Source organism: Fusarium oxysporum, chromosome 15, assembly GCF_000149955.1.
Source record: "Fusarium oxysporum f. sp. lycopersici 4287 chromosome 15, whole genome shotgun sequence".
In the NCBI taxonomy this organism is placed as follows: domain Eukaryota; kingdom Fungi; phylum Ascomycota; class Sordariomycetes; order Hypocreales; family Nectriaceae; genus Fusarium; species Fusarium oxysporum.
This window is the reverse complement of record NC_031000.1, coordinates 1294764-1307647: the sequence shown is the minus strand read 5'-3', so window position 1 is coordinate 1307647 and position 12884 is coordinate 1294764. Positions and strand designations below refer to the sequence as shown.

The window sequence follows — 12884 nt, the reverse complement described above, 5'->3', positions numbered from 1 at the left end:
CTAATCCAACTCTTCCTGCCCTTGGCGCCTTTCCGCGCCAGTGAATCTTCTTGAACGAAGCGACGGTTCTTCCAGCTGCTTGGCCACCGTCCTAGGCTAAGACAATCGTAAGAATGCGGGGAAGAGGGGCGTGGAGCAAGGCATCAATGTCGCTGGCGGAAGGCTAGCTGGCGACGAGGAGGGGGGCGAATTCGACATTTTATTGGTGACATCCAAAAACACAGGTAGAAAGGATTGCTTTGGTGAACGCGACGTGGTTGGGGAACGCGTCCCAGATTACGAATATGTGAGGGAGGTACGCGTTAGCCCACAATAGCAGATACCTGTCACTGCATAAATCTAATTAGCAGTTGAAAGTAGATTCTATCTGTGGCTATCTAGTGCAGGGTAACCTCCCCCTGGGACCTGGATCTCTGGCACGTTATTAGACAAAAGCATAATGCACCGTGGTATATCAATTATTTCAACTTGTAAAATACTTGAATTGATTTGATTGAAAGGGAGAATTCGACAATTTGATTGATTTGATTGGGGTGATTGATTGAGTTGACATATGATGAGCGCTGGTCAACACTGAAGTCAGAAAGGCCGCTGTTTCAAACCAGGCCGTCTCCGAACTCCAGCCAGAGCCATGTAATCACCATACTGGTTCATCAAAGCAATGCCTGGATGTCGATCTTTGGCACCGAAGACTTGGCCACGTCAACGTACATCAGGTATCGCAGACTACCAAAATGACCAAAGGAATGTTCTGCGACAGCCACCACAATCATGAATCTTTCAATTACTGTCTCGCCTGCGACATCGCAAAGGCCCTACGATGGACTCCACGAAATAAACGGAAGCGAGACTCCAGGGCCGGCTTCATCCATGTTGACACCTTCAAAGTCAATCCACCGGGTATTAGAGGCGAACGATGGGGAATGGTTGCCACAGATGACAGACATCGAATGAGATGGGCCTACACATTCACGAGGAAGGGAATGGCTTCGGAACTTCTAGGCCAGCTCATCTCCAAGATACGAACTCAGTATGGCATCCGAGTGCACGCAATCCAGATGGATGGCAGCTCCGAGCTCTACGGTGCGTCACTCAAGAAACTCGAGTACACTCACGGCGTCAAGATCATCAAGACGACGCCATACACTCCCGAATTTAACGGAGTTGCTGAGCGCTCTAACTGCATCATATTTGACAAAGTCAGAGCAACCATGGAATTAGAAAGAACCCCGATAGAGCTCTGGCCATTGGTCCTGGAAGATATGGTGCGCAAGACAAACGTGACAGCCACCAGGGCAATTGATGGCCTCACTCCCATGGAAAGCTTTCTAAACGAAGCCTTCCCCGGGCAAGACAACAAGCCGGATCTATCCGGAGAACGAATCTGCGGTTCACGAGTCACGATACACATACCGCAAGAACGAAGATTGAGATCACACAAGTTTGGTCCAAGAGGAGAGGCTGGAATCTACCTATGCTTGGAAGGTTCACAGATCTACACCTGCTGGGTGCCCTCTCGCAGAAAGGGACATCAGATCGTCCGCTCTGCAAATGTGCAATTCTACGAAAAGGTTGGGGAGACAGAATTCCTGACCGAGACTGAACATGATGTTGAGCCGGATATCCGCAAGAACGGAGCTCCCATCTCAAGCCGGCCACAGTCCGTCACGGAGCAGACAAAGACTCCAAGCCCACAAAGATCTGAAGTGAACAATCTTCAGCATGCTGAGGTGCATAATCCTCACCATGGACAGACGACAACATCCATGACATCAGCCAAGCTGCCCGATCTCAGAAAAGAGGTGATCACTGAGCCCAAAACAATGACTGAAGCGCTTCGAGGTCCGCAAAGGGAGCATTGGCTCAGAACAATACACAGTGAGCTGCGCAGCCTCCTCACGAAAGTAGCCTGGCGCAAGCTGGACCTCAACCAAGCTCACAATAGGCCACTTACAGTCAAGTGGGAATTCAAGGTCAACAAAACGAGGACGGCAACCTAGACAAGTTCAAGGCTTGGCTGGTGGTCAGAGGCTTTGAATAACAGTTCGGCTTTGACTACAACCAACCTTTGCCTCAGTTGCCAAAGCGGCGACTTGGAGAATCCTCCTCACCGTTGCTGCCTGTCTGACTGGGAGATTGAGCAGATGGACGTGTCCACAGCGTTCCTGGAAGGGGACCTCGACGAATAAGTCTTCATCGAAATGCCGGAAGGACTTGTCGAGTATTTCAATCACCACCCAGAAGACCGTCCGCCAGGTTTCTCAACTGAGAAGATCTGCAAATTGATCAAATCCCTCTATGGACTCAAGCAGGCGCCTCGGCAATGGCAAAAGAAGCTGAAGGAAACCTTGGAATCCCTTGACTTCAGACAAGCAACGTCTGACACAGCCGTATATCACAATCCCACATCGGGAGTGATCATCATCACATATGTGGATGACTTCCTCATCATGGGCAGCAACAAGGAAGCAATCCAAGGGTACAAAGCCCGCCTGGGAGAGATCTTCACAATGACTGATCTCGGTCCCGCCAGCCATTTTCTTGGAGTAAGAATAACCCGAGACAGGAACTCAAGGCTGATCTACCTTTCCCATGATGCATATTTTACCGGAATACTGAAGAAATTCGGCTTAGAGGATTGCCGACCGGTCAAGACCCCCATGGAGCGAAATTCACTCTCGACACTGCAACCAAGAGACAATGGCGACTCGGCTTCTCCAGAAGAACGAGAAGACTATAGCTCGAAAACCGGCTCGCTGATGTATGGAATGACCCAAACCAGACCCGATTTAGCTTTTCTACTCTCGGTACTCTTAAGATATATGTCGAATCCATCACCAGCACATTCACGATTGATCAAAAGAGGCCTCCGCTATCTACAGCAGACAAGAGACCACGGCCTGGTGCTTGGGGGCGTCAAGAAAGATCCTGGACCTGCTTGGAGCATCATAGCTTGGGCCGACTCGGATTGGAAAGGTGACACTGTTACGGGAAGATCGACGTTTGGATGGCTCGTTCAACTTGAAGGATCTACAGTCTCATGGAGCGCCAAACGACACGAAACAGTAGCACTATCGACTACCGAGGCTGAATATACAGCACTCTCCCAATGTGCCAGAGAATTGGTCTGGACTAGGAATCTCTTCTCTGAACTGCTCCTGCCACTACATATGCCTATTCCACTGAACGGCGACAACCAGGGTTCCCTAAAGCTATGCAGAAACCCTGAGCTTCACCAACGGACAAAGCACATTCCGTTGACCGAGCACCATATCCGAGAAGAAGTTGAAGCCGGGAATATTGATGTGCAATACGTCAGCACACACGAGCAGGTAGCAGACGGACTCACTAAACCATTGAACGTCGTCAGCCATGGTCACTTTCTAGAAGCAATTCGAGTCAGTGCATGTCCTATCGAGGGAGCAGGTCGTATTATTTGGAGTACTGAAGTCCACGATGACTCTGTGCCCTGAAGACAAGGTGGATGGGGGGCGTGTTGGAAAATCCGGGGATCCCCCTTCCCTTCAGGATTCAGACTGTTAGTCTGAAAGCCCTAGATTTAAAGTTCAAAGTCCTAGATGAAATCATCTAGAGATATAAACCCGAGAAGGACTCTCATCTCAATAATAAACAATCAAGTTTCATAAAATATATATATATATTCACCCAGCACTACCGCGCAATATAAACAACGGATACTCCAGATGGACCCCAGTATAAAGATGTATATGGGACTTAGAGCGGGGAAGCAACTCAACCAAGAATATACACACATCCAATGAGACACATTAGAGAATCAGAGCTCGTGACAGCTGACATAATTTAGGCACCCGGATGCGCCACCGTATTTGGGCATCCGGGTGCCCATGTATTAGTCGCCCTGAGTCAGTAAGCGCTTAGCGAATGGCTGGCCCTCAGCCATTGAATGGAGCAAATTGTCTGTCAGCAGGTTATGGCGCTCTAACCAGTTCGGGACAATTGCCGAGCCGGGGCCCGATAGCTTCGAGGCCTTCCTCTAGGAGGCTTGGTGTGGCTTTCGGGCATGCCCCAGGCGGAGTCTTCCCAAAATGGGACTGAAAGCAGCTTCGTAGGGCACTCTGGAGGCTGAAGTCTGGACGATAAAAGCATGGTGTCCAGGGTCCCAGGACAAGCAAGCGACGCCGACTCTCCAGCAGCGAACCCTCAGCAGCCATTCGCCTTGTCCGTTTACTCAACATGGGAAGCTATCACTTCAAGCACGAACACCTCGGCGAGGTTATTGGGCTGGAACGCGGAACGGACATCATACAGTTCCGCGGGATACCTTACGCCACCATCCCAGCTCGCTTTCGGCAGAGTATTCTCAACGGCACTCTGCCCTCGCAACCATTTGATGCGAGACAACCCGGGTAAGTTTGATATGCACATCCTCGAGCGCTTTTGGCAAATCTGGCGGTTAACACAGGATCTCTCCCCAAAAACAGCCCATTTTGTCCTCAAGTGCCTATTGAAGCCCCTGCCTTTTGGGACCAACCTCCAGGCGAGGACTACCCGGCCCTGACTGCCTCCAAGGGCGACGAATACGGGTGTCTGAATCTTAACATCACCGCTCCAACGGCAGCTCTGGAGAACGCAGAAAAAGGCAAGATCCCTGTGCTCGTGTTCATTCATGGAGGTGCCTTCATCTCTGGATCACAGTGCATCGCCTTCAATGGCCGAGAGATTTTCGATCCTACGAACTTGGTCCAAGTGAGCCTCAAGCGCAACCAAGCCATTGTTGTTGTAACGATCAACTACAGGCTTGGCCCACTAGGCTTCCTCGCATCGAAAGATTTGGAGACTTACAACAAGGCCCACGGTGAGCCCGTGGGAAACTATGGATTACATGACCAGGCTCGGGCCCTAGATTGGGTTAACAAGTTCATCCACGGCTTTGGCGGCGATCCAGACGAGGTCACGGTCAATGGCACCAGCGCCGGTGCCATCTCGACGCACTACCAAACGCTGTTCCCGGGCCGCAAGTTCAAACGCGCCATCATGTCAAGCGGAACCATCATTGGACTTGGACCCCAAACCATGGACGAACACGAAGCCAATTTTTCCAAGTACGTGGAGGCGGTGTCCGACTCGAATACACCAAACACGACGACAATCGAGCTTTTGCAGGCAGCGCCTGTGCAGGAGCTCGTGACTGCCGTGCCAGCTTTCATTTCGTACCCCTTAGTGGATGGCCAATGGGTTAAGGGAGGTAGTTGCGACTCGCTCGCCATCCAGAACCCACCAGATATTATGATAGGAAGCTGTGCATACGAGGTAAAATATGCCCCTGCAGCCATGTCATGGGAGGTCGAAGCTGATGCACCAACTTTCACAGCAAGATGTCGCCGAGTTCCTTCTGGAACACGCTCCAGGAACAAAGTCGTTGTCCGATGACAGGTTCCTTCTTACTGTCAAGGAGGTGCTCTCCACCAACAGCATTTTTCACGATGCAGTGGACCTATTGATTGCTGACCCGGACATACGGGAAGCATATGGTGTCCGGAGCAACGACTCTGCCGATTTACAGAACTGGGCCGCCCTCATCGGAGACGTCATGTTCCGAATCCCTGTAGTCTTCATGGCATCCCTCCAGCCCGACCAACCGATGCTTATATACGAGATTGCGGCGACCAATCCTTTCACTAACAGCGCTATGCATTACCAAAAGGCCAATCACGGCCTCAATGATATCCTGCTCTTCGATGTTGCCGAAGACGCGGTCCCCGAGAAGCATTTGGAGGAATGGCGAGGCGCTGTGGCCACCCTCCAGTCTGTATGGTTGGACTTTTCCCATGGGCTGACGCCTTGGCCCCCGGCGAAGAGCTCTGGAGAAGACCTCGGCCCTTTCTACAGAGTCGACAATACTACGGGCGGGGTTGTGTGTCAGTCTTTGGATGAACTGGTCGGGAAGCCGACGGCCGAAAGGTGGTCAATTGTTTTGCGTCAAGCTCGCATTTTCCAAAAGCAGAAGTAAAGCGCGTCGTAGCTGATGGGAGAAGCTGCAGTTGGTCAATATGAAGTCGCATACCATACGTGCATTCGCTACCATTAGTCACGGTATCTTTGTCTATTTGGGAGTGGTTGTAGTACTTGAGAAGATCACTCAATTATGTTAAATGTGTTTCGCCCAATCCACAAAACGTGCACGTAGGCAAATGCCGCGAAAATTTTCAATATACAGGTTCAGATCAAGCATTCTTGACGTGGCCTGTCGTATTAGAGATCCAAGAATTGGAATTATGAGTTGGTAGCCGGCCTGCATGACTGCGCACTGCCATGCAAAAAGGGCTGCAGATGGAACTAACGTGGTTGATAAGCGAGCCGATCACTATACTGTACACTAAAAAATAACTTACCCTATAGTAATATAACGCCTTCCTAAAATAGCTAAAAGCTTAAAAAAATACTTTTTAGAGATAGTATAACATATATGATAAGCATGCGGGACAGACAAGTGCGCGGGACAACATACTGTGCAGCTAAAAGTAGCCTACCCTATAGTATCTTAAAACCTAAATAAAATAGTTAATAATTTATAAAAATTATACCATAAAATAGTATAACGTACACGATAAGCTTGCCGATTAGACAAGCATGCCAATCAGTTCCACTTTTCACCTTAAAGACAACTTTTTAAATAATGCTGAAAAATCCAAATTAAGCTTAAAATAGATAAAATTTTATTAATAGATATATAAGTCTTAAAATAAGCTTTATTAATTTTCTTTAGATTTTTAAAAAATTCTATATAGCTATAAACCTTAAAGTATATTTACACTGTAAAATACACTGTATTTTAAGGTTTTATATATAAAATAAAATAATTAAAATTCCTTTAAAAATATTTCTTTATATAAATGACTATACTATCTTTAGAAATATTTTTTATAGATTTTTAGCTATTTTATTCAGGGTTTAAAATACTATAGGGTAAGCTACTTTTAGCTGCACAGTATACTAATCGGCATGCTTGTCTAATCGGCAAGCTTATCGTGTACGTTAGTTAATCTTATTTAATTATATTTTTTAAAGATTTTTATGTATTTTATTTTATATAAAAAACCTTAGTTATACAGTGTGAGGTCTACTTTTAATCAATACTATATAAAATTAAATAGCAAAAAAATCTTAAAAAAATCCTATTATAATTATTTTATAGTTAAATAAGCTATAACGTAGTTGATAAGCGAGTTGACCAGACAAGTGAGTTGGCCAGCACATTTTTCACCTTAAAAGCTATTTTTTAAATAATTCTTAAAAATTCAAATTAAGCTTTTTATATGCTTTTAAAAACCGGCCTTTAAGGTGAAAAATGGGATGTCCTGCGCACTTGTCTGTCCTGCATGCTTATCGTGTACGTTAGCTAGCTTTATAATATATTTTTTTTACTTTTTAAAAAAATCCCCTAGCCTTGGATTACTACTTATACAGTGGTGTTGAATAAGTGCTAGGGTATCACGTGCAAGCAGGGATGCTTCAGATTACGCGCCAAAATGGCGACGCCCTAAAGGGGCAGAGTTTAACAGAACACAACATGAATACACCAATTCACATCAATGAACCGAATACACGTAATGTCTGATAAGTGGAAGTTACAGTATAAATAGGTTTTCCTTTTTATAGCTCTATAGAATATTTCTAAAAATCTATGAAAAGCCTTGTAGCTTATTTAAAAGCTAAACAAAGTTGTATTAAGTCTTTACTTATTTTAAGCTTAAAATGGAATTACTATAGATTTTTATTTTATAGTGAAAGTTTAGCTGATCGGCTCGCTTATCAACCACGTTAGCAGAGTAGTAAATCTCTAGTAGTACAGTGCTAAAACTACTGAGAGAAGCATGACTGGGAGAAAACACATGTCCGCTGTTGCACCGCAGGGACATGTGGTTCAATCCTGCCTTTAGTCTTGACACCTTGCACAGGCCAGACCAGGTCATTTATATTCGTCGCCAAAGCTTCATATGCTGATACTATTGAAGATTTACATTCTAAACTCTGGCTGGTCTGAGACTTGGGATGGTAATCAAGGCACTTGTGCAAGAAAACGAGTTACTCTGTTGAAATTGACACGACTATTGACCATATCAGGCAGGATGGATTGGTTGATACAGCTTGGGGACGATAGAATCTCTTGCCTTCTTCCTTATAGATATTTATCCCTAGAGATTGGACTGATCCCGGGTCGTAGGCCAGGCCCTCGGCCTAGTGACTCCGTTGGAAGCCGGGGACCTAGGTTGTTGAGAACTATGTAGGCTGTTGAATTCGATCTTAGGTTTGGCAGGAACCACGGTTCCGGAAAGCTAGGGCCCGAAGCTACGGTCCCGAAAACCTAGATCACAACCCTATCTGGCCTTTCGGACCTATTCGTCTGACAGACCAGAGCCCTCCGTTACCCCTAACATCCAGACCAAGGCTTCGTTGGCGTCTGCAACAAACTGTTTCGAAGCTTCAAGATCAGGCAAGGCGATGAAGCCGTGAGGATAGCCGGGATAGGCCTTCAGTTTCATGTCCACGTTGTGGTCTTCCAGAGTCCTGGCGTACATCAACCCATCGTCTCTCAACGGATCCAATCCAGCCACTTGAATAAATGTCCGCGGAAGCTTTGACGACGAGAACGAGTCACTCATGTTGTAGGGTGACCATTCTGGGGAGTCCTCGTCAGGCGCGTACAAACTATTGATAATGTCCAGATCCGGTGACTTGAGGACCGGAGAATCTATGCATTGAGCCCTAGCAAGCCAAAGATGCTTGTACTTTTCAGGTACGTGCTTTTCAGACATGAGTATGGGAAAGATAAGCCACAGGCCAGTGATTTTGTATCGCAGTGGGTTTTCAGTCGCCATGTGCGTACTGGTGACTGCTAGGTTGCCACCGGCTGAGCCGCCACACACAATGAAGCCTGCTGACGGATCAGCCCCAATGCTTTCGGCGTTTTCTGTGACCCACTCCAGGCCGTCCCGAATATCGTTGCCTGGAATCGGGAAAGGGTGCTCTGGTGCAAGCCTGTATGAGAGCGCAACGACGGTTGCCCCGTGTGTTGCAGCGATGATTCGGGCAAGCGATGCCAACTGTAGGTTGCTGCCAAGGATGAAGCCACCGCCGTATATCAACACGATAAGGGGGCTACCTTTCGAAGGAGCGCCTGGTAAACGAAAAATCCTGGTGCTACTCTGGTGGCCGTCGCGAGTGGGGATGAGGACCACACGGTCTTCGACTCCGAAAGATGGCATGGACTCATACGCCGTTTTATCAGAAGCGTCACTTTGGTCGCGTAGCTTCTGAATGTCGGAGTAGTCGGTGACCGGTAGCTGAACCTGGCTCATGATCTAGACCGAGGTCAGCGCCCATTTGTGCGATTGTATCAATATCCACGCCTCACGACTTACCTGGCTCAGTTCCGGAGCGCATTCACCCAGTCGTAATACCGCGTCAGGGGAGTTGTAGTCTTGGATGGACATCGTGAATGCTCCGGCAACGTGTGATGATCGAGGTCGGGGCTTTGTGATCAGATTCTCAGGGGAACGAGGTGAGGGGAGCGGTGCGAAAATGCACCTCTATAAACGTCCCAGTCTAAATTTCCCCATGGGGCAAAAGTCCGGAAGGCCGGGGCCCACAAGCCTCGGTGTCATGGTAAATCTCGAACCCGTCTGCACCAGTCCGGATCTGGAAAATATCCAGGACATGCCACAGCTCTTCCGGTAGTGCCAACTCGAGAATCTGAAACATTCCTAGATGTCGGCGTCGCATCCCAAGCAGGCGATTGCCCAAGAGCCGAGCTCATTGTCGGTCCGACACATGCCTCGGGACACCATGTGGGGACTGAAGCTTCGAGCATCTTGGGGGAAGATTGATCGAGGGGAACCCCCGTACGGCCATCTCGCGGTCATATGTTCCTATACGTAGTTGGTACGAAGACCGCTTGGCCAGAATCGCCTCAGCCAGCTGTGTCCACCATACTGCGACACAAGCAGAATATGTTCTGCGCAGCGGTAGGCGTCAAGTGAACGGTAGGATTCATTTATTTGCAGCAGACGATTTAGAATGTACCTACACTTCTCAAAATCAGCTTCATCCAACCAACTCCATTTACCTACTTTTGCCCAAGGTTTTTGATTGGAAATCGCTACATAAAGCTTCCACATGGCTTGGGGCTTGGCAAGGCCTCGAAGGTCCATATTGTGGGAGGCAAGGATGGGAGGCAATGGTTACTTTGTTGGCAGGGTCAAAAACGTTGGAACCAGCAATAGGGACCAATCTTGTGGGGGCTAGGAATGTACATCACTTCACTGCGAATTCTCATCAGAGATTAATAATGACTCGCCCATCGCTATATTTGAGTGCTAGACAAGGAAGCAAGCAGAAACGGACACCAATTTCTGGGTCGCAATCACTGTAGCAATCTTCTCAATGAATATTTAATGAACCTAGTAGCAACGAGGGTTCCCGGCGTATAGTGTATACCCCACCAAAAGAAAGGAAAATAATAATTCACAGGCCACCATGGCACCAAGTACGTTGCTTCAAACAGTGTCATTGCGCTCCTCGTGCGAAGACTTAATGATTGACTGTTTGGTTTCCTCTGCGGCAACGTGAGCAGTGTCGACCCTGCAAATGTACGCTGGTTGTCCGGTGTGGTCAGCAAATGGGGCCAAGAAAACGTTGTCGGTCGTCGGAACGCGTGCTGCTTACCTTTGAAAGCCCGAGCCGGGACGCCGATAGCAAACATCTCGTCTAGTTCGGCTGGTGTTCGGCCCCGAGTTTCCGGCAGAGTAAAGTAGGTGACTATGATGCAGCCAGCCATCCATACCGCGAAGACCAGATAGGTCTTGGCACCCAGGTTCAGCCTGTTACCATGTTAGCCTGACAAGTTCCTGCGTGATGCGCACGCCCCCTTGGGCAGAGAGAAGGCACTTACTCATCGGTGTTGGCCAGATAAGGAAGGACAAATGCGATGACCATCGCAAATACCGCAGCTGTCATGAACGAAAATGCTGATGTTATATTACGCAGGCGAGCTGTCGGCATCTCCGCAGTCACGACATAAGCCAGAGGGCCGAAGCCGCTCGCGTAGAAGAAGCCGAACATCAGGCAGAATGCTGCAATAACCCGGATTACTGTGGGGTTCGTCTTATCGGCGAAACCGAGGCCGCCAATGACCGAGTTAATGATGAGAAGTGCGATGAAGGTGGTCAGCGCCAACGTGCGTCTGCCGACCCAGTCGACCAAGAAAAGGCCAGCGAAGGATCCGCCCAGAGAGAGGATGTTGAGGGCGAGAGTGAGAAGGAAAGGGTCTGCAGTCCCAACTTGGGCAAGAAATATTGTGGCATAGTTTGTCGCAAACGCGATGCCGCTGAGCAGCTGCATGTTGGCCACAGACATAGCGAGAAGTGTGCGTCGTAGATTAGATCCCCGGAACATGTCAATCCAGGCAACCTTGTTCTCGTCGGCGCTCAGATTGGCCTGGTGTTTCAGTACGGCCATCTCCACCTCAATTTCTTGCTCTGTATAACCTTGACGGACCTGGCGGAGACTCGATCGGGCCTTGGCTTCATTGCCTTTGATGAGGAAGAAAGTCGGGGAGTCGACGACAAAGAGCAGACCGGCTGCGATGATGATTGGCCAGAGACATTGAAGACCTATGGGCAAGCGATAGGACAGCGACGAAGTAATCCCGTGGGTCGCCCAGTTGACTCCGCTGGTCAAGACTGAAGCGAGGTTGATGGAGATAATAGACAAGGACACCATGGCTCCGCGGATGCGAGTAGGCGCAAGCTCGGTCTGGAAAGCGCCGGCCAGAGCGAGCATCATGAACGCAGCGCCGTCTGCCCAACATGTGGTCAATATTCACGAAAGTAAGACGTGAGACGGGTCTGGAAGAAACTCACAGGCAATGGTTCGCCCGACAGTCAGCATGGCGACATTGATCGCTCCTGTTTGGATGGCAGCACCGACGAGAGAAATTAAGCAAGCTACCCAAAGCGCCTTCTTGCGACCATATTTATCACCGAGCCAAGCAGCCAGAAGTGTGCCAGCCACAGCACCCGGGACAGGTACGGCTGTCATGATAGAAACATCCCGTGCCGGAAGTGCCAGGTTCAATGGGTTGCTGAAGTCGGCGATGAAAGCAGGCATGGCATAGACACCCCCAATCACAGAGCCATCGAAGCCATATGTGAAGAAGCACAAGGATAGGAAAAAGGCTATACCTGTCAGTTAGGGAACCGTCAGGCCAGATCTGCAAGAAAGATCATACCTGACGCGATTAACCGAAAGTTGTGTAGCAGGTGATGGACCGGCGACCTTTGGTCATAGGGTACCTCGGTGGCCATCGTATGGGTTATATTGATCGGGGAAAAGATGGTTGAGTAGATTATACGAGATGAATCAGTTGGACGTTCGATGGAGATTTGGTTGCTTGGATCAAAAAGTTGGAAACCATGAATGTTTTTATATCATTCCCCAAGCCCATGGTTGGTTGCTAGGTTTGGAGTAGTGGGGAGCAGGGAGTGGGGCCACTCGGTAGAATGCTGCTGTTACCCCAGATTTCGCAGCTACGCTGTCGATCTAACCGCTTCTGGGCGAACGCCGAAACTTTCTGGTCCTGAGGAAAATCTCTCGGTTCGGTCTCTAATTGGTTAGCCAGTGTTGACTTTAGTGTGGCTAACGGGCATGAATCGTTCTCTTAATCTCATCGCCAGCAGTTGGGGCTGTTGATGGTAACGTCTACGTGGTGGAAGCTGAAAATTATTGCGGAAATGGTCGAAGGCAAGTTTGTTGGCAAGGCATTGTTGGCAAGGTATTGTTGGACAGTTCAGGTCAATGCGTATATGATTAATACCTGTGGGCAATGTTATGCAGCTGGCATT

The 12884-nt window shown here is 48.6% G+C and overlaps 3 protein-coding genes across 3 annotated transcripts; 1 reads left to right on the top strand and 2 right to left on the bottom strand.

Moving 5' to 3' along the window:
• Positions 1-4215: 4215 nt before the first annotated feature.
• On the top strand, positions 4216-5992 carry FOXG_14397 (uncharacterized protein; the record flags this gene model as incomplete). The annotated part of the gene is made up of 3 exons (XM_018394459.1): positions 4216-4388; positions 4464-5292; positions 5354-5992. The coding sequence occupies 3 exons, from the start codon at positions 4216-4218 to the stop codon at positions 5990-5992; spliced, it is 1641 nt and encodes a 546-aa protein (XP_018254615.1).
• Positions 5993-8378: 2386 nt separating this feature from the next.
• FOXG_14396 (uncharacterized protein) lies at positions 8379-9476 on the bottom strand (the record flags this gene model as incomplete). The annotated part of the gene is made up of 2 exons (XM_018394458.1): positions 8379-9344; positions 9405-9476. The coding sequence occupies 2 exons, from the start codon at positions 9474-9476 to the stop codon at positions 8379-8381; spliced, it is 1038 nt and encodes a 345-aa protein (XP_018254614.1).
• Positions 9477-10538: 1062 nt separating this feature from the next.
• FOXG_14395 (uncharacterized protein) lies at positions 10539-12347 on the bottom strand (the record flags this gene model as incomplete). The annotated part of the gene is made up of 5 exons (XM_018394457.1): positions 10539-10636; positions 10708-10862; positions 10934-11840; positions 11904-12218; positions 12272-12347. The coding sequence occupies 5 exons, from the start codon at positions 12345-12347 to the stop codon at positions 10539-10541; spliced, it is 1551 nt and encodes a 516-aa protein (XP_018254613.1).
• Between the last annotated feature and the right edge of the window lie 537 nt (positions 12348-12884).